Source organism: Semicossyphus pulcher, unplaced genomic scaffold, assembly GCF_022749685.1.
Source record: "Semicossyphus pulcher isolate SPU_LCO1_2020_fin unplaced genomic scaffold, fSemPul1.0.p SCAF_4, whole genome shotgun sequence".
NCBI lineage: Eukaryota > Metazoa > Chordata > Actinopteri > Labriformes > Labridae > Semicossyphus > Semicossyphus pulcher.
In genome coordinates, this window is record NW_027211715.1 from 19757695 (window position 1) to 19783199 (window position 25505).

At 40.4% G+C, this 25505-nt stretch overlaps 2 protein-coding genes across 2 annotated transcripts; both read left to right on the top strand.

The window, feature by feature from the left end:
- The first annotated feature begins 230 nt into the window (after window positions 1–230).
- On the top strand, window positions 231–8985 carry clcc1 (chloride channel CLIC-like 1). The gene is made up of 10 exons (XM_069679970.1): window positions 231–619; window positions 712–819; window positions 1012–1122; window positions 1393–1614; window positions 2726–2866; window positions 2947–3046; window positions 4348–4445; window positions 4567–4713; window positions 4798–5379; window positions 6682–8985. The coding sequence occupies exons 1-10, from the start codon at window positions 455–457 to the stop codon at window positions 6781–6783; spliced, it is 1776 nt and encodes a 591-aa protein (XP_069536071.1). The 5' UTR covers window positions 231–454; the 3' UTR covers window positions 6784–8985.
- Window positions 8986–9616: 631 nt separating this feature from the next.
- Window positions 9617–23295, top strand: mcoln2 (mucolipin TRP cation channel 2). The gene is made up of 14 exons (XM_069680183.1): window positions 9617–9660; window positions 10292–10445; window positions 11091–11264; window positions 12105–12261; window positions 12490–12568; window positions 12668–12764; window positions 12935–13034; window positions 13340–13452; window positions 14330–14479; window positions 15164–15265; window positions 15524–15646; window positions 19088–19294; window positions 19476–19609; window positions 23259–23295. The coding sequence occupies exons 1-14, from the start codon at window positions 9617–9619 to the stop codon at window positions 23293–23295; spliced, it is 1671 nt and encodes a 556-aa protein (XP_069536284.1).
- The last annotated feature ends 2210 nt before the right edge of the window (window positions 23296–25505 follow it).

Consider the following 25505-nt stretch of genomic DNA (forward strand, 5'->3'; position numbering starts at 1 on the left):
CTGCACTCGAGAATAAATTACACATCAGTTCCTTTAGACTAAAACAGATGTAGATAAAAACAAATTGAAACCTCACGGTACATTTTCAATACATAAAATCTTTTTGGAGAGAAAAGTTTGGGTTAAGGACTCATTTCCCGTGAGCCTTTGCAGCGAACGTAAATCGCGTCAAAGGGTTCTGTCGTAAAGCGTCTCTGTTGTGCATGGGCACTTCCTGCTGTCATGCCGAGCTGTTTTGAACTATAAGAAGCTGAATATTTTCGATATTCAGGGTATGTGTAGTAGCCTTTACGTGCGTATTGTCTATAGATTCACGTTTTAGTCGGTGGGTTTGAAAGTACCTTTAGCTTTCGTTCGCCTTGTTTATTAAACGTGTTTTACTAGCTTAAATACAAATTGGCTAGCTCCACTTGCATTCACTTTCTGGAGCTAACTAGCTCTACCACTGGAGTGTATGTTGGGAAGGTATCCTCCTCTCTCCACCAGGATGCTGGTCATTATCCTGGTATGCAGCCTGTCCCTGTCTGCCACAGGACAGCATGCGGACGAGGACTGGATAGACCCGTATGATATGCTCAACTACGATGCAAGCACCAAAACGATGAGGAAGCCTGCAGAGGTAATGACTTCACTGAGCCTCCATACTAACGTTGCTAATTGCCCCGGTGTTTCTATTGTGACATTTAATATGTGTGTATTTATGCCCTCCAGCCAATAAACTATCCCAATGTGCCAACCAAAAGAAGAGACTATAATCAGGACTCAAACCAGGCTGAGCAAGAGGCGTGTGACACTAAAGTGTTGAGTCTAAAGACACAGGTTGGTGGTTTAAGGGTGCTGCCTTTTGTTAAACTTCAGAGGATGATAGTTAGAGAAACGTTGCATGTATAGTTATATCACAGCATACAGTGTTCTGCAATCAGTAATTGTTTGAAGTTACACATCAGTGGGTTTCATCACTCCAATGGGTTGTCTCCTGTTTAACAAATATTGTGCTTTCTTTTCTTTCAGATTGAACAACTAAATAAGAAAATCATGGTAATCTCGCAGCAGCCTACTTGCAATCCAGTGTTCAAGCGATTCCTTAGCAGACTCATAAAGGAAATACAAAGAGTTGGTTTGGTAAGTGGTCATTTCACATGTTTTATGATGTGTAATGTGACTTTGCTAAAATTTAAGTAATGCACATTTAAGATTTGCAATCATCAAATGTCCTATAGAGGTACTGTATCAGCTTCAAACATGATATCCCTGAAATTTCAAACAGTTTTTAAGCCTTTTCTAACAAAGTTCTTGTTTAGTATTTAAAGTAAAACACATGTGCACTGTTCAAAATACTGTAACAACAGGAGTCTTGATATTTTTACACACCTGTTCCCCTTTTCTCCCCAGCCTAGTGACTCTTCAGAAATGTTTTATGATGCCAAAATCAAACTGTCCACACAAGCCATGACGGAGATCCTGACACTTCTGGAGGGTGAAGACAGTTGGAGAACAGGAGCTCTGGACAACGCCATCAGTCAGATACTGGTGGATATCAGACCACATGACTATGAGGCCTGGAAGTGGCGCTTTGAGGACACCTTTGGTGTGGAGATCGAGACACTTTTAAAAGTAAGCTCAGTTATTTATCTAATATGTTGTTTATGAACCTTTGAGATACTTCAGCAATGTGCTACCTAAACATAGACACTTAGGGGTGAACTCACTTAAGGATTGCGTGAATTTTGTCTCCTTTCTATGCAAATGAGTCTCGTGGCAAAAAGCAAACCGTCTGCAGAGAGTGGGTTGTAACTGTGGCGCAGTATTTTAAGGGCTGTCACGCTCTGAGTTTCCACTGATCGTGACGACAGTTCCACCTGTTATGTGATCAAAAAATGTATTTGTCTTTAAAAAAATCTGTTAATAATATATTGTCATTATTATTATGATTTGGGATACCAGTCAGTCCGGGGCTGTGCGAGGCTCAACCCCGGCGCATGGGCAGACTTTGTCCCCATGTGTGGAGACGGTTTGGAGCCGTTACGCATGACGGGGATTATTTTATGGGCGAGCTGCTTTTGCATGCTCGTTTATAAAAATGAAGCTGTGTTACAGAGAGAGAAACTAGTAGTGTGAGTCTGGACTTTACAATAAACTGTTAAAAGAGCTGCCCCCTGCCTGAGAGCGCAGCACCTCGCTGCAGAGAGTGGAGATGCTGACAGCTCCTCTTCACAATCAGGCGCAAAAAAAAAGAGCAAACTGCACGGATCTGTGAAAATGGCCTTGTTTGCACATGATTATCATTAGTACAATTTGCTTTGAGAATTGGACCCTAAGACGGAGCAGGTAGCGGATGCAAATGATGCACAATTCATGGAGCTATCAGCGGCCGCAATTCAGTCTGAGTGAATTCGCCCCATAATGTTAATAGTCAGAGCTCCCAGAAAGATTAGTGTAGACAACAAGAAACCTGGGTTCAATCATCAGGGTTTGGATTAGAGAAACATGAGCTAGATTCTGTTTCTTTTTTTGGCATTTTGTTTTGCATGTAAATTGGTTTTATATCCGCTTTTTGTCATCCACATGGAAATTGCACATTGGAAAAGTGTCCTTGTGACAGGATAGGTATCCCTGTGAAAGCAGAGTGGAAGGATAAAAAGAGAGATCACTACATTTAGCAAAGCATCCTTGTATTTCAAATAATTTTCTCCAAACTCAAACTAACACAAAGTTTGTGTTCCAGATGGGGCTGTGCGTTCTGGTCTTAATTGCCATCATTAGCACTCAGCTGTGGTCAACGGTGTCCAGGTTCATGCAGTTCCGCAGAATGTTCGCTCTCAGCTTCTTCGTCAGTATTTTCTGGAACTGGTTGTATCTGTACAAGGTAAAGAAGAGCTCTATTTGTTTCCTCTCCCTTGTTCTGCTGTTCTGTGCTTGTTATGCAGATATCATTTATGGTTTCAGATTGAATATGCTAAGCATCAAAGCAACTTGGTGAAGGCGAACATCGACGATGAAAAATGCACTGGAATGAAGAAAATGGACTGGCGTGATAACTTTAAAGGTGAGCCAATTACATAAGCGTGAACATATATTTTAAAGTATTTTTCTCAACTCTATAAAAGAATACTTACATCTGGAAGAACTTGGGGGCAGCTGGAACAAGTTGTGAACACAACGCAGACATGTCATCTCTTAAAATTATATTTTGAACTTGTTGGCAAACAGCTGCATTTGTCTTTTAGCTCTTCTTTTGATCTCCACTTACACATGAGGGAAATATCTGACCTTTTAGCTTCTCGCAGTCGGTTTTGGAGACACATGGTATCCATTAATATTATTAAAATGTATTTTGGTTTAATACATAATAAAATTACATTACTGACACTTTCAGTTAATAAAAAAGAAACCCCTGTAAGGACCGGTGATGGACTGAGTTAAAACCATGAAAATGAGTCGTGGTCCCTTTAAATCTTTCTGCTGCTTCACATTTGTTCCCCCTCGTTTATGAGTCAAACATTGCATGTGCAAAATCTGTTGCTTTTTTTCTGGGTTTATAAATTTTGCTTCTATTGTTTTGTATGATGATGCACTCTCTACTTCCTAAAGTGATGCTAAAACTTACTTTATTTTTAATTTTTATTTTTAACTGTATTTATCTGTGTAGACCTGGCGGTTGTTATCAAGCTGCTCTGCTCCTTAAGCTTGCGTGTATCTAGCTAGCGCAAAATGGACAGGTTTTTGACAACAAATAGACCGAAGGAGCAGACCAACAGCCCTGCCATGGAGGACTCTGCTGCAAAAAAACCTAAGAACTCATGGCCAACTAAAATCCGAAAATATGAGGCAGCATACATTAAGTATGGCTTTACAGCAATACAGAAAAATGGCCATGACTGCCCGAAATGCGTCCTCTATCTGGAGACCCTCTCAAAGGAGTGTTTAAAACCTTTGAAACTTCAGCGTCACTTGATGCAAAAACATCCGGCTGAGGCCGATAAAACAGTAGACTTCTTCAGACGTAAAGAAGAGCATTTGGTCAGGCAATCTGCTGCATTCCCACAGCAAGCTACCGTGCCCGAGCGGGCCCTGAAGGCATAATTTTTAGCCTCATACCTCCTTGCTCGTGCTAAAAAACCTCACACAATTGGAGAGGATTTGATTCTACCAGCTACCAAAGACATTGTCCGAGAATTGGTTGGTGAGGATGCTGCCAAAAAAATCGACGCTAAACGTTTAGCATTGTCTGTGGGTTTGGGGGTGCCCGGCCGGAAGCTAATACTGTTTGGGGGGCCTTGGCATGGAAAAGTTTGGGAACCCCTGTTCTAAGCTACCTGTCCTGTGTTTGTGTCTGTTTTCTTACAGAGTGGTACAGAAGCACGTGGACCCTTCAGGATGACCCTTGTAAGAAATACTTTGAAGCTATGTTGGTTGACCCATTTCTGATGGTTCCTCCGACTAAGGTAGGTCACTATGATGGTTTATGTGTTTTGAGTGCATGTACCAGTTATTTATTGATGCGTATCAAAACTATACCTAATATTTACACACAAAGTTATATTATAAACAGTGCTTTCTCTTTAGGCATTCGCAGTTACCATCACAACCTTCATCACGGAGCCGATGAAGCATGTTGGCGAAGGCATCAGTGACTTTCTTCGAGCTCTCCTCAAAGATCTACCAGTCACCCTACAGATCCCAGTCCTCCTCACTATCGTGCTCGCCATCGTGGTCAGTCCTCTTGATAAATGTTCATTAACACTAAAGTTGTACAGCATTTCTCTTCACTGATATTTTTCTTTGACTCTTCCACAGGTATCCACGTATGGAGGTGTGCATGCAGCCTTCCAGCACGGCATCACTGCACCTTTCCGCCGCCGTCGCAGGGATCCATCTCCCCCACAGCTCGGACCAGGGCGTCACGTTCAGGAGATCGAGGACGGTGACCACTTAGGGGAAGGCGACGCACCGCAGAATGTCCCCAGGCAGCGAGCCGATGACATCAGATTACACAGGAACCAGGTTCATCAGAGGCAGCCCCACAGACCCAGGGAGAAGCCAGCCAAGGTGGTCGTGGAGACACTACGCACTGCTGGGCCTCCTTACAGTGAGGATGAGACGGACGCTGTGCCGCCTGACGAAGAGCAGAATTTCTCTGCTGAGTCGGATTCGGAAACCCAGCCGGAGACACAGGTGGAGCAAGCAGGAGCGACTGCTAGCAGGACTGCTGCTAAAAGATCCGAATCAAAAAATAAACCCACAGACTCGGATTCATCTAAGCGTAAAAGTACACCTCCAAAAGTGAGTAAAAAATCTTCTCGTGATAAACCAAACACAGACTATGCAGCATCGAGACCACAGCCAGAAGGAAGGCGGCCTTCACAGACAGATGATCAGGTAAAATCTCACATTGTAATGTCTTACTTATATCTTAATTCAGACAAAACAATGTTAACTAAATGTTACTCAATCTTTTTAAGCCCCTTGTGCTTTATGTTATTATGCTTCAGCATCGCACATGCTCTAATGGGATGAAGAATATTCGCATGCAACATAGGTTGATTGGTAAATAAGTACAATATATTTTTATGACACATTTTAGATGATTGAGCTTGTCTTGTGCGTATTAATGTACTTAGCCAGTGTTCTGTGAATAGATATCCTTATATGTATATCGTATATACATACATATATATTACTAACACAAATGACAAGCACAGTGGAATTCATCTGGAATGCCATGCTGGTGTGTTAACTTGATGACGTCCAAAATTTAATGAAATAAGTCTAAATATGTTTTCAGTAGGGATGCACGATATTGGATTTTTTGCCGATATCCGATATGCCGATATTTTAAAACTCATTTAGCCGATTACCGATACTGATACGGATATTTTTTTCCCGCACACCTAATTGCAGAGATCATCAACTCTCTTCTGTATTGGAATTAGCGTACAGTATAATGGTGATACTCTTATCACATTTGTTACAACGGTCGGGGTGACGGGTCTTGAGATGGTTAATCAAGTTTGTAGTGTGGAAAGACTTTGCCTTGGCTCCTCCTCGCATCACCGAAGCTGAGCAGTCAATGCAAACAGCAGTTTTGCTATCTATTTCTGACACTTTGAAAAACTTCCACACCACGGACATTTTGGCTTCTAACTCTCTCATGCTGCAGGTAGACACACGTGACGTCATCACGCTGCGCCGCGCAGGTCTTCTTCGCGGCAGGGACATTGCGCCAAGGTCGGGCATTTAATCAAGTATGCAGCAGCCCATTATTTTATCGGTTAATTATATTGGCGGATATCGGCGTGTTGGCCGTTATCCGATAGTACATTTTTAGGCCAATATCCGCCGATACCGATAACGTGCCGATAATATCGTGCATCCCTAGTTTTCAGCAAACCAAATTTTTCTTCCTGTGTTACACCGTCCTCTCATGAGTGTAGTCACAGTTAATGATTTTTTAGTTACTGATGATGAGATCCACTTTGTGATATTTTTTTGTGCCACCGCAATCAATACGTTGAATTCCTCTGCCCAAGTAAATGAGTAGATTTAGATATAGAGGGTAAAGTTTTACAAGCTAACATACCTCTAAATCTAAATGTCGTATTCATAATATATATATAATATATGTATTATTTGCTGCCTTATTTATGTAATATATTTGTAATGTAAACCTCCTCGCTGCAGGACCAGCAAGCTGCAGAAGACGAGACCTCCTCTCGCTCACTGACTCTTGTGGAAACTTTCGGCGTTCCCGTTCAGGAGTCGTCTCCAGCGTTAGAGGAGTAGCCAGCCTTCACACCGGTCAGAGCTGAACGATTAGTTTCATCATGTTTGGTGCTTATTATGAACTGGAGAAGATAATGTCTCTGGACTATGACTTTATAGACATTGTTTGAATCTCACAGGAAACCCAGTAGAGTTGGTGATTCCAACTAACTTTATCTTGCTGCTGTGCTTTCCTCCATAAGAGTCACCAACACTGCTCGTTATTTCATAATGATTTTGCATTAGTAATATAAAAAACATTCATAGAGGAAGACATTCAAGCAGCAGAGCAGCCAAACTACACAGGTATCAGGGAAAGTGGACAAAGTTGCTCCACCAATTGTGTAAATTCATGCACACTTCCACACTTTAAGCAGATGAAATGATCAGGATGCAAAGTATTGCATTATACAACAGATATAATAAATAAAGGAATGATGGAGTGAATGAAGTGAATTTCGATGCAATGAAACACTGTCTGATTATTTCAATGAACATCAGATGATTTGTTTTGTAATTTTTAGGTTGAAATATATTTTTGAATTTTGTAATTGTAAAAAGGGATAAACTATTTCTTGATGCTGTTTTTTTTGTACACTAAGCTATTTTTGTAGCTATTAAAGGTTTGTATTGCAGGTTTGAAATAATGATGCTTAGTTTTGCTGAGCGGCAATAATACTGCTTTCTTATATTTTCTACTGGACGGGGCAAACTGCTTACATTGTGGTTGGTGAGCAGGGACACAGTTCGACAAATTCATGAACCAGTCTGTAAATTGCAAAATCATGGATTTAACGTGTTAAACCAATAAAAAGTATTGAATGGTCAGGTAAGAATATGTTTCATAAAAGCACAACACGCTGTTCCTTAAGAATAAGATTAAAAAGTGTAATTCCTGAGTTAGACCACAATACTAAAAGTTGTGCCCATCAGTTTATCAGCTCATTGTTTTAACTTACACGCTCACAGCTTCACAGCTCTTGTTTTTAGCTGTAGCGTTCAGCTGTATGCAGCAAAAGCTCTGATGAACCCACCACACAGCAGGCGGACAGTTAGCGACTACCTCGTGAATAGTATGTCTCTCATAGCTGGTTGAAGGAGCTAAATTAGAGCAAATATAGCATTTATATTCATCATGTAGCCAGAAATGCAGCTCCCACTGTTTAAATGGGCAGCTATTTGCTAAAAAGTCAAGTGCATTTTACTTTAGTGTTCTGTATAAGCTGATCTTATATCCATGTTGTGTGCGAACTCATTTTCACTTCCCCTAAATGCCAAAATGTTTATATGCTGTATGTATATACTCACTTTTGATACAATTAAGTTGCAAAAGCACAATTTGGGGGGGAATAAGACAAACGCATGTTAAACTTTGACCTTTGGAAATGTATTATGTTCTAAATCGAGTGTTTTATTCAGTGGAATGTCTTATTTATCAGTGGGTCATAAAATGTTGTCAACGTGAAATTGTTGCTCTGTCTAGTTTTAAGTTAATCAATCATGAAATTAGACTTCTGCACTGACCTTCGTTTAAATGTTATCTTTGATTGAGACCTTATTTTTCTCAGCATGTTTAACAGCCAATATCCACACATCTCTTTCCTAAATAAAACTGTATTGAACCAAAGCTAACACTTTCAGTGAAACTTGTTACTGTTTTTTGTCATTACATTTCACAGCCATGTGTGTGCAAACGAAGGCAAAGATGGTCTGCAGAGTTACAAAGGAGTGCTGCTGTCTCTGACCCGGATGATACCTGTATGACAAAGGTACAAGGAGGAAAAAAAGCCATAAATTATTCTATAACTAATACAAATTTAACAACAATTTAAGCTAAGGTGAACAGATTTTCTCCCCTCTTAAAGCATCATACTAAATTATGTAATGTTATTGGCCACATTTCTATTATAGAAAATACATATGTGGATGGTTTGTATTAAATATGAGACCGGATTATGCAAGTGATGTCACAATAAGCTACTTAAGACAAGGATGAAGCCAACACTGAGGACACTGACACTACTTTGGTATTTCTTGTGTGTTTGGGAGTTTTAGCAACCATGGGGGACTTTAACATTACACAATAAAAAACAAACTCATGGTGGATGTATCACAGACTGACTCCAGTATTTCTAACTAAATGTATTTCAACACATTTATTTGTAGTAGGCCAACAAAAACAGGGTTTCCCTACTGAAATGTTATTTCTTAAACAGTTAAAGCATTAAAAGCCATTATCAACCAATTGGAGATTTATATTCAGGGGGGGAAATATCTGAACTTTATGACCAGTCAGTAATGAAGGCCATTAGCTTAACCCCTCAAGGATTTTATACAATCTGTAGTTATCTAATTTTGCAATATGTTTAGATGTACAGAATGTCTGCACCCTTTGTGATATTATGTATGTTTCCTTGTGTATAATTATTTGGAATGTATTGTGTACTTCTTGTATTGTGTATTGATTGTAATTAAAATGTACCGTTGGTCATTAAAAAAGATAAATAAATAAACGGGAGAAAGCGGGACTATTATTTGTTTCTGTGGAAATGTAGGTGTAAAGTCATTTTTATGTAGTTTCAGTTCTATTTGAAGAACAGTACAGATAAAGTATCCTTTTATTTACTTTTCGCATGGACCCGACCCCTCTGGTGACCCCTGGAGCCCCCCCGGACTGTAGATTGGGACCGTGCGCGCCGCCTGAAACTCATTTCCTGATTGGACGACTGGACGCCGCGTGCTGACAGAGACAGCCAGCTGAAAGGAGTCCTCTCTGCTGTGAGCGTCTACTGCCTGTCAGCTCCTTGATAACTACATACTTCATTAGCTGTTGTGTCCGCGTGGGAAATTAATCATGGAATTACTGGTTCGATACCTGGACAGGAGCAATTCAGTCAGGTAAGTTGAGTTTTTAAATGAGTGGGGTTTAAAAGTAGCGCACGCGCATGTTTATGTTACCTAATTTGACATGTTTCTGAAATGTTACTTAACATAATAATGTGTTTGCCGCTTAATTTTGACATAAAGTCCCGAAAAAGACCAGTTTTAAAACCTAAGTTTCGATGTCTCACGTTTAAACAGCAACCCAAGTGATTTATTACTAGCTAAAAATTCCTGACAGGTAGTTAACATAACACACTCACCCTAAAGTAGCTGTAAAATGTGTAATTTAGAAAAGAGTCTAAAGGTAAAAATGAGTACTAGGAGATGTGAACTATGACAGGGTGAGCTTGTGGCTGACAAACTGTTGGGAAAATATTGAAAGTGCACACTGTGAGCTAACCTTGGACTTAAACCCAAGCAGCACCATGAATGCAGCCAGTGTGTTCAGTACATGCAGTTCTTCCTGTGGGAGATGACAAATCTGGTGTAATGAAAAAGCATCATGAAATAACTGCTTTCACTTCTGTTTTTCATCCTGGGTGCCAGATTCTGGCCTCTTTATACTAGAATAAACTCAAGGCAATTTAGTAAACTTAGTCTCCCTGCTCATGTGTAATATTACATTCTGTTGTAACTTTATTAACAGCTCTGTCATGACTCAAGACCTCATCAGAGAGGAGACCCTGAGAGATGACTTGAAGTTTTACTTCATGAGCCCTTGTGAGAAGTACCGAGCCAGACAACATGTTCCCTGGAAGTTGGGGGTGCAGATTCTGAAAATCGTCATGATCACCACGCAAGTATGTACCCTGGGATTGCTGTAGATGAGGAAAGACCTGGAAAGATGATCCGCTCAGCAAAGGCTTCCTGGAACTGTTATTTGTCCGAGACAGGGAAGCCAGTAAACGTGAATTATTGCTCATATTTGTCTCAAATGAGGGTGGGAGTATCTGTTTATATCAAGTGGAAGATGATGAAATAAGTGCACCACACCCAAACATCTGATCCCTGCTCTCCTTGCTACAAGCTGCTTTTAAAACTGACAATGAAGGAATTTGTTGTTTTTCTTTTTTATGTTTTTACTAGAAATCCTCTTGTTGTTTCACTACTGGAAAAAAACTGTTAGAGCAAAACAGAGCAGCTGCACAAAATAACAGTTGCTTCATTGATAGTTTGCTTTAAAGTCTGTGGTACTTTGTTGTCCTAAAAATGACAAAATAACGTGCACAGTGGCAGTCCATAATTATTTCAGAGCTAGTGACTGACTTTTAAGAAGCTATTTCAGGCTAAAGAGCCAAATTAAGAATAATGTTCTTGTTTAGGACTTCAGAAATCCAAATAAAATCAACTAAACAGGAATCAATGTACCTACTAATCTCCACCTTATTACTGCAAGCATATATAGAATATAAATAATCCCTTTCCCGTGTTTGCTTCCTCTATAGCTCGTCCTGTTCGGCCTCAACAACCAGCTGGTGGTGTCCTATAAGGAGGAGAATACGATGGCTCTGAAAAACCTTTTTCTTAAAGGCTACAGCGGAGTGGATGAGGACGACTACAGCGTTGCCGTGTACACGCAGCGCGATGTCTATGACAGTCTGTTTTATGTGCTGGATCAGGCAAGTTCAACTCCTCACTCACTCACACTGCCTGATTCTGCTTTCACCACTATGAAAAAAAAAAGAAAGTAATGGTTGTGTTTATGTAATGTGGGATGGATGGTAGAGTTAGGAAAGCATTAACAACCTTAATCTATAAGATTTCAGCTTGATAACCTTTTAACAACTGACTCTTGCTGATGTGAGGTATTTGTGCTCGTTTGGATTTATATACTGTAGCTTTTAGGAAGTTCTGAGTTCCCTGGTTGTAAATATGACTCTGATGTTGACATGAAAACTATCTAGAAGTTGTAATTTGGTGTTAAAGGTAACTCGGATGACCTGAATGCAGCCCTTTTCAAAAGGGTCTGTTTGAACAAAGGGTTGTAGGTTTGAGTGTGCATGGTGTTTGAGTAGTGAGTTTCCCTCTTCTTCGGTTATTGTGATAGTTTTGGGACAGGATTTTTGAATATCAAGAGGAAAATGTTGTTGAAAAAATATACAATTTTATACATGTATGTTTCTTCTAGGATGTTTGTGTTACATTGTGGTTTAGCTGATGAGGTGATTTTTATTTCAAATAACTCTACATGCGCTCTGGGGTCCTGTTTTTGTATGAGACTGGTTATATCTTACGCATACAATCTAAATGATGTAAATATGGTCTAAGAAACATGAATAAGCCATTAAGTCACACCCACCTTTTATGATCATGTAAATAGTAATATATTTAACAGCATGTCTTATGTATGCCATATCCCAAATACAATGAAACGGACTGCTGACTTCATATTTTATGTACAATACATTTTCAGCTCCTCAACATCAGTGTGTTTTACCTGAGACTTTTGATATTTATAGTACAGCCAGTTGGGCAAGCTCACTGTGGGCCCCATCGGCTACTCTGAGGATAAAGACGGCAAGCTGCTCCCTCTCACCATCTGTAAGGTGTACTACAAGAGAGGCACTGTGGAGCCCTCGGACGAGGCCTACGACATCGACGCTCAGCTGGAGAGAGGTGACAGGAAACATTTTTTACTGAGCAGTAAAAATCTCTTCCTGGTTATTTGGGCAGCGGAGTCTCTTTCTCAAAAGGTCTATTATGTTTTCCAGTGTATGATTGGAAATGTAAGCATTTACTAAGCGTTATTTTACATCACTCCCCTCTCATATTACCATTATATTGAAAAAAATATATATATTTCTAACAGTAGAAAACCTCACTGTGTTATCTTATCTCTCACAGATTGTAGGACACATGATCCAAAGACTGCAAACCTGTGGAGAACCCAGAATGCATCCTTTTTTGATCTGGACTTTTACAGGTATACATCTCCACTTAGTGCGCTTTACGTGCCTGCAGCTAACGCACATCATTTACATATTCATGATGTACATTTTAAATGCTTTATTTTTGCTTTCAGGCTTGTTGACATCAACATGACCTTCCAGCTGAAAGGAATCAACCTTCAGACGGTGCGTTCGCGCGAGTTACCTGACTGCTACTCCTTCTACGTTACGGTAAGTTTCAGCTTCTCTAATTCTTGCAATGAAATGTACATAAGCAGGTTAACATTTGGATCCATCATTACATTGTACTTCTGTTGAAACATACTGCTCACATTAGATGATAAGACATCCAGCTTACTCGCCTTTTCACTTATCTAATTTTCTTTGACCTTGTTTTTCAGATAACATTTGACAACCAGTGTCACAGCGGGAAGGTGAAAATATTCCTGGACATAGACGCTCAGAGCTCAATGTGTCAGGACTGGAAGATATCTGGGACAGGTAAGGTGTAGTACCTGCTTGAAAAGTGAACATAAAGAGGTAAAACATAAGGGATTTAAAGCTGTTTGTGCAGTTTGGCTATTGTAGAGTACAGATAGGGTTTTATTTGAAGCTGCAACGATTAATCAATTAGTTGTCAAATATTTGAAATTGATTTTGCCTTTAATGAAAGTGCCTTTTACTGTTGACTGTTGAGGCGTTTTCCTGTAAGCTCGTAGTTATCAGTAGAGTGTAAGGGAGTTATGTAAGAGATAACCCCTTACACTCGCACTCACACACACACACACACTCTGTCTCTCTTTCAGCTCAGAAGAACACACACTATCTGCTGGTGTTCGATGGCTTCGTCATCCTTGTTTGCCTGACGTCGGCTGTGCTGTGCACACGCTCCATCGTACTGGCAGTCAGGCTACTCCAGGTCAGCTGATCACTCTCTGCTCACAATCTACCACGTCGTACATGTCATTTGCTCTCTCTGGATCTTCCTCTGTCAGTCTTTCCCGTTTCTGATATTCAGTCAATATTTCCTTTTTTCTTTCTGGTCTTTCCTCTTTCTTAAAGGTACAAATCTCAAAGATTTTAATTTAGCCTTTCATTGAGCCTATGGCCCACTGGTAAAAGCCTTTGCATTTGTAGCATATAGTATTCTTATGGACTGGGTGTCTGTGGCGACTTTTGCGAAAAAAATCATAAGCAGTGCCCAGTTAGTGACGTGTTCTCCATCAGCCAGCAGTGGTTGGTCTGCCAGAGAGGGTAGGCGGAGCTAAGCGGCTGCTTTTCTGGTCTCTGCAAGTGTTGCGAGTAAACCGTAATCTACTATGGCTGAACAAACAAAGAAAAGATCGATGACTACAGATACAACTTCAAAAATAAGTGTGAATCCAAAGAAAAGGAAACAAATTCGACACTCAGATGAAGGCAAACAGTCTAAAAAGGAAAGCGACCGTCAGCGAGGAAAATTAAGAGTTACAACTGTAACAAAGGGAGCCAACCGTGGACGTCTGGTTATCTTGAACGCGCCCACAATTGCCTTGTATGGCCATAAGGTGCCGCTAAATAGAAGAAACTAAGACCTTTGAATGTTTTGTGCTTTTTGTGACTGTTGGCTTCGTTATATCTCAAATTCAGTTCATCACAGAATCTAGAGTAACATTCAAACCATGATGCACAATCTGCGGGCATTTTGTTACCGGTATGATAATGTTGTCTATCTAAGATTGACATTTAGTCATCAGTTGATCTGAAACTGTTTTGTACATATTTTTGCATAAGAGACTGAATTTTTGTATTTACAGAGATTCTCCAGTTTCTTGCACGAGAACTACAACCGTAAAGTGTGTGAGGATGACCAGGGTGAGTTTCTGAATGGCTGGTACGTGCTGGTCATTGTCAGCGACATCTTGGCCATAATAGGATCCATACTCAAGATGGAAATACAAGCAAAGGTAAAACTACTTAGATACTTCTGTCTTAGAGAGGTTATTGTGTGTAGGGGCCTAGCAGATTTAGATTAAAAATGTAAAAAAGCCTTTGTAAGATTTAACTTTTTCAATGCTGTGAAATTAAAGTTAGGTTACAGACATAGCTGGGTTACCATCAGATCAGTCAAAGACGTGTGTGTGGCATCACCTTGGATTTTACATCAGGTTATTCATTAAACAGTCGAGGAATAAAAATCTGGGAAGTGTCTGCTGGACTTTGGACTGAAACGACTCAATGTAGACACTGTAGGGACCTGTTAATATATAGATGGAGACTTCCAGGTGTTTTAAAGTGCTCAGTGAGGTATTTGTGTTCTAACCCTGGAGCTTAAAATAAAATGTCACGTTAGTTACATATTTATAGGATGTTCCTCTTCTTACCTGTGTATGTAAAGTCCTAATAAAATAGCCCACTCAGATCATGTGACAGTTACCACCTGCTACAATAACAACAACACTCTCTGTTAAGATTCACCTTAAATGTAGCTCTTCTGACTCTGTGTTTACCCACTTGGTTTCTGCCACGTTCATGAACACTAAATATTTGCTCATCCTGCAATGCTTCACTGAAGCCTGATTAACTTGTAAGATTGAAAGCAAACATCTCTCTCAGTGCTCTTTAGGATTTGTGATATTTCTCCTTCACAGAGTCTGACCAGCTATGATGTGTGCAGTATCTTCTTGGGAACGTCTACATTAATGGTGTGGGTGGGCGTGATCAGGTACCTCGGATACTTCCAGAAGTACAATGTGAGTCTTTAAACCGTCTTTCTCTCGTTGTAGAGGGCCTTTCATTGATGTAGCTAGTTTCAGAGTGTATAACTGTAAGGTGTGTTGTAGTCTAATAAATTAAAATATATGTATAAGCAACATAAAAACCAGAGAAGAAGAGTGTGCAAGAAAAGTCTGAGTTGATGCTCTAAATATAAGTCACTATATTAGAATCATTTTGACAGTGTTTGCTCGCAGAATCGAGACTTAATGTCTCCGTTCTTTCTGTGTGTCTAGGTATTAATATTGACCATGAAAGCAGCCTTCCCAAAGGTCCTACGTTTCTGCTGCTGCGCCGGCATGATCTACCTCGGCTACACCTTCTGCGGCTGGATCGTGCTGGGGCCATACCATGAGAAGGTAACTGGTTTGAGGAGAGTGGAGGATGTGTAGATTAGAGAAGTGTGTTTATGATGCTGGTGTGTATCCCTGCTCTGCTTAAAGGAGCAATTGGCTCCTGGAAAAAAGCCACTGTCAGTCAAAGCTGGTGTTCTCTGTAATCGATAGAAGCAATAATATTTTAAATTGCCGCCATAGCTGTGGAGAAAGTTGTACAAACAGCTCGTGGTTTCGCCCATTCTACATTCCTACAACACCCAGCGTGCATTGCGCCCCTCCCTCTGAAAGAAACGGCCCAGCAAGAGACGCTGGAGTGAAATAATACCATTTCCGCTGCAGGCAATGGCTCAGAGCGGCACAGAATCTAAAATACGAGGAGAATATACAATCTAATAAAAAAAATCTTCAGGTCTGCAGTCTACATTTCAAACCTGACGATTTTGAACGAGACATGACATCGGAGGGAGGCGTCCTAGATTGTGGAAGTGTAGTTTAGCAAGGTTTCCAAGTGCCAAAGGCACAGAGCGAAATTTCGTTTTTATTCTACCATAATGGCGTTAGCTCCCCATAATAGCATGATAAGACTGAGGTTGTATTTTCAGGAGTGTGGGGGGAGAAAGGGGAACTATTCAGGCTCTTTCTCACAGACTTTGCTTCTGTTAATTCTGCAGAACTGCTGAGGCAAGAAAAACGGAGTTGCATTAGCGAGGCACAAAGTATGATTAATATCCGTTCAAATCTTAAATGAGCTGAAACGGCATCTTTTTTAAAGCAAGCAAAGTTAATGACAATGCATACTCACGTAAGGCAGTTTGCACAGATGTAGTCAGCGACTCACTCTGTACACTGCACTTGCAAACTCACTATTTCCCAAAGTATTTTTTAAAATATAAAAATCTGAATGTGTGTTCTCCACATTTAATAAACACGTGTTTTGTTTTTACCACATTTACCCGATTAAGAAAAAAACGTATTACAGGTGATAAATGCTTTATTCCCTTTGGTTTCTCAAAATATATTTACCTACACTCGTACAATCCTGCAACTCATCAGACTTTCCCTGTTGCTTATTTTGATTAAATAGTTATAAAGCTGTTATTGCTGTTTCAACATAAGAGTCCTGCAAATTGAGGATACCCTTTGACCTCCTTGTCCTGCAGCAGCATCCTTTTGTTTTTAGAAGAATCTGAATATTCAACCACTAGATGTCAGTATAAGTTTTGTCACAGAAACCTGTTCCAGCTTCAATGACCGCAAGCAGCATAGAGCCTTTTTCCCCCCTTCACTTAGACACTCACAGCCTTGTGCAGGTTTAAAACAGCTTTATTTAGCGTTTTTGTGCGATTGATTTCCCCTTTTTCAGACAATGGACTGTATAGAGGTTACATTACATAAATGGAGAGAAATGGGGCTTAAAATACAACAAATGTCCCCCTGCTGGACTCAAACTTGTGATGTAATTAAAAACCTCTATGCCAACTCAAACAATCATTTTTTTAAAAACACCCCAAATAGAGCGTTTCTGACCTTTTTTAAAGTTTACACTCCATCGCAAAACTTGCACAAGATACAGAAAATAACAAACACATAATAAAAAAGTAACAAACAGGAATCACAAATGTTGCTATTTGCTCTTAAAACTCAACAGCAGATGTTTTCACAGCGCACTTAGACAGGGAGAGACCGCAGCTGAGACAGCAAGTGCAAGGAGGGCAAATACGTGTGTTTAGCTGTCCTCGCCCGTTAAGATAAATTATTTACGGAAGTCTGAGGATGCGGTAGGCGTCTAAACAAGGCAGCGCTCGTACTGTAGTGCAGGAGAGCCAGATGTGATAAGATAAGTTCAGCCACCCCTGGACATGTGTCTCACCGACCAAATAAAAATGTGTTGATAATGTTAAACTGAGGAGGAGTAAGTTCTGTAAATAAGATGTGGGCTGACTTGAAGTGCATTTCTTTTAAGTCCGTTTACCAGAGGATGCTTATTATTCATAGATTATAGCTGGAAGTATGCTTTTAGGGAGCATTAATAAAAATAAAAAATCGTAAAAAGCACCAGTTATATCATCAGAAGTGCACACGATTAGCTGTGAAATACATTAATACTCTATTGTCCGATCCACAACATCTTACAAACAGATTGAACATAATTTAAGTTTTCAATCTTCAGTTATCGGAAATGAAAGTGACTAGACCTCCAGGACTTTTCTGCTTACACTTTGGGTAAAATTAGTTTCAGTTCCTTGTGTTTCCAAAGCTACAGTCACCTGATACTTCATCATATTTACATTGCAGTGGCTCGGGGTGTCCCCTGTAGTGTGCTGTCAGCCCTTCCAGGCTCGTCTGTGTATTTACTGAAGGGATAAACAGAGGATGTTCATGGTCTCGCTATCCCACATGTCCTCAAGTGTTATGCCCTGGAATCCATACCGTCGCAGTGGGATGTTGTATTTAGATACTATCACACACTGCTGGAACTCTTTCAGCCATCTGTCTCTTTGTTTGTCTTTCAGCCTTTATCGCTTCACCCCTATCAACCATCGTGCTTCTGTCGGACTCCTGCACCTCCTTCTACTTAGTTGTAACCTTATCTGTGTAAGAGTGTCTTTTCTGTACTTGTGCTGTTTAAAAAGCAGAAATATGAAGCCAAAAGATGCTTATTGAAAAATGTACAGCATAAAGGCACAATATAGTTTTACATCTTAAATTCATTTCTGCATTTTCAATATATTAGAAATTGTCTAATTCGCTGCAACTGGCGCCATCCCTGTGGTGCCCAACCAACCCAATCGCTACAAAGCAGCTTACAGTGTACACATTCACTGAACAAAAGAAAACAAATGATTGAACAAATATTTAAAGAAACTGGAAAACAAAATAGTCTGTGTGTCACAGAAACAAAGACAGCTTACAATACAACTGATGCATTTAATTGAAATCTGTTCTATATGGGGCTGCACGGTGGCTGGCGCCGTTGCTTCACAGCTAGACGGTTCCTAGTTCGAACCGGTTTGTACAAACTGGACCTTTCTGTGTGGTGTTTGCATGTTCTCCCTGTGCATGCGTGGGTTCTCTCTGGGTACTCTGGCTTCCTCCCACAGTCCAAAGACATGCCCGTTTGGTTCATTGGTGACTCTAAAATTGGCCGGTGGGTGTGAGCGTGAAAGGTTGTCTGTCTCTGTGTGTCAGTCTCTGTGATTGACTGGCGATCAGTCCAGTGTGTACCCCCTCCTCTCACCCAATGACAGCTGGGATTGGCTCCAGCCCCCCCTGTCACCCTGAACAGGATAAGCAGTATAGATAATGGATGGATGTTCTGGGTTGACAAACTCAATCCATCATTTCCTATTTCCGATACAAAGATTTAATGCATCACATCGTAACAACCTGCTAAACTCGGTGCTCCTTGACCTTGCAACTTACATAAAATCCTGTCTGATGTCATCACTTCTGTCCCCCTAGTTTGAGGGCCTGAGTCGCGTAGCGGAGTGCCTGTTCTCCCTGGTGAACGGAGACGACATGTTCACCACCTTCGCCCAGCTGAAGGACAAAAACACTCTGGTGTGGCTCTTCAGCCGGGCCTACCTCTACTCCTTCATCTCGCTGTTCATCTACATGGTGCTGTCCCTCTTCATCGCCCTCATCACTGACGCCTACGAGACCATCAAGGTACTTTAACTTTTCTTACGTTGCACAAGAGCGAAGCAAAGATGTGAGAATTTTACTGCTATCAAATAATTGTTGCACTCTGAATTCAGCTTTAGGTGCATTTAGATCATACTAATTAAGAAACGCGTCTAAACCCTCCCATGTGACAGGTGTTCTGGTCTTTGTCTTCTTTTACCAACAGAACTATCAAAAGGAGTGCTTCCCGTTGACGGACCTTCAGAAGTTCCTCCTAGAGCAAAAAGATGTCCTTGTCACAGATGAGAGCGCTCACACAGACGTCCAAGTCAAATACTCTCTGCTCTGCTGCTGCCAACGGTACGCTGGTGTTTGCAGTCATGCTATGACCTGTCGCTTTTATGTTATTTGACTTTTGTTTACACACCCTGTTGGGCACACATTCACACGTTGAAGCTGCACTGTACCAACATGACTTCTAATCACTGAAAGAATGAGTGAAACTAAGGTTGCCTTCCTCTAGGGCAGAGTCTTATTGTGCAACATTTCTCTTCTTCCTCTTTGCGTATTTTCACAGTTGATTTGTTACAATGTTACAATTTATTTCACTTTTGTCCAAAGTGACGTACATCTGAGAGTTAATACAACACAAGCAACGATCAAAACAGTAAGGAACAACGTCTGCCACAAACAAGTGCCAACAAACGGCTTCAAGTGCGACTGGACACAGGTGCTGACAGGCAGTGCACAGGGCGTTACACAATTTGGGATTCAAACTAACAACCTGCTAAATAATTGTTCTCAGTTTTCTTTTCCTACTACAACAAGACTGTTGTTTTTATACTATTTACTTTATACTAACTTTTTATTTCTTTAATCAGTTTTACAGCTGTAGAAAAGGGTATGCTCATTGACCTCACAAAACATCCACAAGTACCCAGATGCCTTATTGATAAGGAAAACATCTTGGGGATGCATCAGACTTCTCCTTGCCGACTGAATCCCATGATTTAAAGCGCTGTACCGGTCACAACAACAGCTGATTTTAATTGCTTTTACTTATTAACTTATTAGGCTAACCTCATCAGACTGACTTATGTCACTGTATGAGAAATGTCACACAGGAGACATGAGAGAATTTTTTGACGTATTGTATTGAAATTATGCAGCTGCAAACCAGCACGGGCATTAACGTGAGCAAAACTACCATCAGACAGCAAGTTTTAACACATTTATTATTTGCATAAAGCAATGCTACAAAATGCCGAAAATCTGGTTCCTTCCAAACATCAGAGAGGCGTTACCTTTTTCTTAGGAAGGTATAGTCATACTGCAAACTATTACACAAATGCTTCCCCCGATCAGTCTGCTTCTCAGTCCTTATTAAAATAAATAACACAAGACAAATGAAGAAGCATCACACATATACAGTAACATTTCAAAGTAGGAATCTTCAGTTGCCACAGCAAGACGTCGTATTTCTCTATACATCTCTGCTCATTCCTTTTCTATGAGCCAATCTCTGTCATCAGCAGACTGCAGCGGAGTTTCCTCCACGCTGTGGTTTGGCTCAGTCTTACGTGGTCTGAGAGCAATGAAATTAGCGGTGGGAGCTATGCAGACACACCCAGTGATGGGCTGATTACAGAGAAACTGAGACTGTACACTGGGAAGAAACCCCCCTCTCCTCCCTCTTTCACCCCCCAGCCATCGCTCCCGCTCTGCTGTGTTGCTTCCCAAATAAACAGGCCACGGTCAACATTAAGCTAAGACTTGAGCCAGAAAAGTTTTGTTAAAGCGCAGCGGTAACATGAAGAGCTATTTGATAGGACTGTGATGGATGAAAATACAACTCCAGCTGCCTTTAATTTAGAGTGCAGTTGAGTTCAATTAATCTGCTGTGTGTTAGTGTGACTCTGTGTCCTCTCTTTCTTCATCACTTACTTATCCTCCTTTTTGTAATCGGATGACATTTCTGACAATCGTTTCCCAGTGTGTCAGAACGTCCAGCTGCATCTGTCACACGTAATTCCACCACGTCCGTTTTGAAATTTGAGCGTGCAGTAAATGCACCATTCAGTGCTTGTTAAAAAGTCATTGTTTCCTCTTTACTGTTTCCACCGAACGGAAAAGTTAAAAACCAACTCAACCAAAAGCAGCCGCAGTCTGCGGTGTCTCGCTCTGGCTTTTGGTTCTGCATTTTGAAGTTTCATAAAATGTTATAATATCTGTTGTTTTGGATCAATTAAGTATGCTCAGGACTGTAAACAGCAATCACCACCCTTTCTCTTAAAAAGCACAAGTGTATTTTATGACTGAGTCCTTATAGAGATCAATTATCCCTGCAAAACGACTGCATTCATTGGTATAAAATTGTGCAGCGCTTGCAATCAAACTCTTATTTTCTGCATGCCAGAGTCGCAAATGTTTGTATTCACTGTAAAAATAATCACGTTATGTAGAGATGGAAAGTTTTCTTTGCTTTTTTCTTGCAGTGTGTGAGTATCAGTTTTTCCTTTCAGGGCTCATCCATCATTATTGTTTTAACAGACATTAACACTCTGACTCTGCTGCCTCTCCTGCGCGCTCCACGGACGTTTTCTATAACAAGGCCATCCGGATTTCCAGATCTTACTTCGACTAATCTCAAGGAGCATTAGTCTCAGTTACAGAGCCATTATGTAATAATGTGTAATAGTGCAACATAATACCGGACAGACAACTGAAAATGCCATAAAATTACCCTCTGCCTTTTAAAGTGGACCAACATTTTGTCGTTAGGAGTCTATAATTGCACTCATTTGCAGCCTTTGACCTGAACACATTTCCTTTTCACGAGGGTCTTTGTCTCACTGTGCTCACAATAATTAGACCAGCGTGCTTAACAAACATGTTAATGCCTTACTGGATGAAATTTCATCGGCCTCTTCCTGCTATTATCTTGTACGACAGTAGGAAAACACCATTTGGATTTGAGACGTCTTTGAAGCGGATATATCAAGTTTTTCATTTGAAGTAATGCATCATGACTCAAGTGTCTTGTGAAAGACAGGGTTAAGGGTGAAGCTACAGACAGCTAAGACTTCAATGTATCTCCTGCAATGCATGCAGTATGTGACTGTACAGTATAATAAAGCAGCTAAGCCTTTGAGTGGATATTATGTGGAAACAGATTTGACATAGGAATTGCTGGTTTTTCCTTAGAAACAACTTAGTGATAAAATGATATGAAATGTTGAGGCAGTTTTGCATTCCAAAGAATGGCTGGACACAACTTCCCTGCTTTTTGTGACAGATTCACATCCTCAAACGGCTGCTGCAGTTTGTGGAACAGAGAATCTGAGACACACTCAACCCTGCAGAAAAATGTGCTGCTTATAGCGGATCATAAAAGATGAAGAAAAACGTCTAATCGTTTACAGATTTGATGTTTAAAGGAGCATAATTAGCTGTTTCTCTTGAGAGCAAACACAAGAAAGTGTTCAAGCTGCGGGTGACAAAGCTGTCATTTCCAAAGTGCTTGTTTGGAGGATTTATTCTTAAACGATCCGAAATCCAGACCTCTTCCTGCACCCTTTTGTTGTCTCTCTTCATGTCCGGGCCAAATCCCTCATGCCGGCGGAAGCCCAGAGATTAAAGAAAGTTGTACTTGTTTGAATCAAAGGTTTTCCCTATGATGCACTGTGCATAGGATTGTCTCCACAACAGAAGTACATAAGTAGCGAGAGTTTAAAGAAAGCTGTGAGTCTTCTCACAGAAACATGTAGGATGAAAAACATCAAGCGAAACTGCTCAGAGTAGTAAACAAGTCAGGCTTAGTTGGAAAACTGTGTGATATAATGTTCTTCACTTATTAACAATATTTGAACAGCAACGTGATGACAGTTGTGTAGACAAACTGTGCTTAAACATTGTACACATATTTGCTGACAGCTCCGTGATGACACAAGAAGGTATGTTTATCTTGTAGCAGTTGTCTCATGCTTCTTTATTTATCATGTTGTTACAGAGTTCCTGAAAGTGACGACATCATTCTGATCAGCTGACAGCTGTCCCATCTCCAGAGACTGCTCGAGGAGGAGGAGGAGGAGGAGGATGCTAGGAAATGGACTTCACACGTCTGATGGAGACTTCAAACTTCAAAAAATCCAGTGCAAATTCCTGGAAAGTGGAGAGTTGCCGTCCCAGCTGATTCTGTGAAGTGCAACATGAAACACCAAACCCTCTCTTGAACATGAAACTGCACCTCCAGCTAAAAGAGTTTGAACTGGGAACGAAAAGGAATCATGCCAGTATGTGTTGGAGCTCAGGGTGCTGTTGAGAAGTTTACTTGGCCTTTTTAAGGTCTGCACATGCATTAAGTCACCAAAGAAGTGTTTGCAGTGTTTCCTGCATTTGACTGTCGCTGCAACACTGGTGCAGTGCAACATTATGCAGTGCTAGATGTAATATATTTGTCAAATGTTGTAAAGATTGCAGTAAAGTGAATATTTTCTTGTGTCTATTGTTAGAGTATGTTTTCTGAATTTGTGCATAATCAGCTTTTCTATCAAACTTGGAGTCATACAGCACATCATAAGGAGGCTGTAGACCAATCAGGTTATTTACGAACAATGTTAAACTGCAACAGATTTCTTCTGTGCTCAGGAAAAGGCTCCAAAGGTTTCCCTGAATTGCGTAACACATTTACAGCTGATTTAAGATTGCGTAAAAAGGGAGTATGAAATTATGGCCCCAGAACTATAGTGTGAGTCAGATAATGATCCAATCTACCGGCAGGTTTAAATGTTGAGACAAGCCGGAGCATGACTTCTCATTTAGTTTGAGTACTGAGCTCTTTATATCAAAGAAATGAAGGACTATTTCCTTTAACAACACGCTCGATTGAATTCACGGACCTGTCTAAAGCAAGACGTCTTCGTTTAAAACTTTTCCTGACTGATTTCAGTATGATTTCGCCAAAATGCCTGACGTGAACCTGCTTATATGTAACTCATCCGTGACAAAACACATCATACTGTCACCCTTTACAGTAATTTTCCTGGTGTGGCAACTCGGCCCTCAAATGAGTAATGTCTGATTTCAAAAAGAGATATGAGTTCAAGTCAAAAGGGAGACGAGAGCAGATCCTTTTCAAAACGAACTGGATATTTATTGTAGGGGTTTCCTTCTTCACAGATCTATATGTTTAGTTTGGGCCATCAAAGATCAATCGTGAGCTAATCAGTTTCTTCAGATCAACTGTCAGTGTGTGTTGTCTCAAACAAAACACACAGATTGGTTGAAAACAGAGTGAACAATGCACTAAAGACTGTAAAAGTTTTCACATGAACAGATGTGCAGCCACAAACACACAACCATCAGTTTAAAGGGGAATTCACCAATATTTCAAATTGACACATTATTTATGTTCATCTTTGTGAATTTGTGCTGTTCTTGAGAAAGTTGAACTCAGAGAGAAAACTGAATTTAAATTACATTTTTGAAGATTACCAACTAAGCAAGGCAGAAAAACTGAACAGGCACGATCACAGACCTCCAGGGGCCAAAACTGAAAAGTAAGTATTATTTGGGTTTGGGTTTGGGTTGGCACATAAGGATGGGTGATGTATCGGGTAAATATTGGAGGAGGTACTCATATCCTTTACATGAGTAGAAGTTCTAGTACAGACATACAAATGTTCTGCATTAGAGAATAATGAAACAAATTTACTCCAAATTTTTTAAAGTAAAAATACACAATATGCAGTAGATGCCCCTGTTTTTAGCTGAGTCAGTGGGTTTGCTCTTCAAAGGGGTGACAAGGTAAATCTGTGGGGTCATGAGACTTACCCTCCCAAACACCAAGACACTACAATCATATTAGAGGTTGTAAGGCAAATCATTTGTATGCACTGGTGTGGTCTTTATTAAAATGTATTTAATTTCATAAGCTTTAAGCTATTTTTAATTGAAAATCCGAATAATAAAAGTAGTAATGTTCATATTTAGGGCACAGGACTGCAGTTAATGGGAAATACATGCTTCTACATGTGAACTAGAGAGAGTGCTACGAAAGAAATCAAATCAAATTGAGTACCAGCTAAATTCTTTTAATTTTGAGAAATATAAATCAAGTATGAAACTACGTATCCAGGTTAAACTGTAAATCCGTTTCCGGTTCCCACTCCACTCCAATAATCAGCGTTTTTTTTCAAGGGACCGTAAGCTCGCGGAGCCTCGTGCGGTAAACCGGAGGAATTCACGTTCGAGGCTG

Excerpts from the sequence above, each read along its gene's own strand:
- clcc1 (XM_069679970.1), top strand. The coding sequence starts at position 455 with ATGTTGGGAAGGTATCCTCCTCTCTCCACCAGGATGCTGGTCATTATC. Across the intron at positions 820-1,011 it reads TGTTGAGTCTAAAGACACAG|ATTGAACAACTAAATAAGAA; the intron begins GTTGGTGGTTTA and ends CTTTTCTTTCAG. Across the intron at positions 5,380-6,681 it reads CTTCACAGACAGATGATCAG|GACCAGCAAGCTGCAGAAGA; the intron begins GTAAAATCTCAC and ends TCCTCGCTGCAG.
- mcoln2 (XM_069680183.1), top strand. The coding sequence starts at position 9,617 with ATGGAATTACTGGTTCGATACCTGGACAGGAGCAATTCAGTCAG. Across the intron at positions 12,569-12,667 it reads TTTGATCTGGACTTTTACAG|GCTTGTTGACATCAACATGA; the intron begins GTATACATCTCC and ends TTTTGCTTTCAG. Across the intron at positions 13,453-14,329 it reads TGGCAGTCAGGCTACTCCAG|AGATTCTCCAGTTTCTTGCA; the intron begins GTCAGCTGATCA and ends TTGTATTTACAG.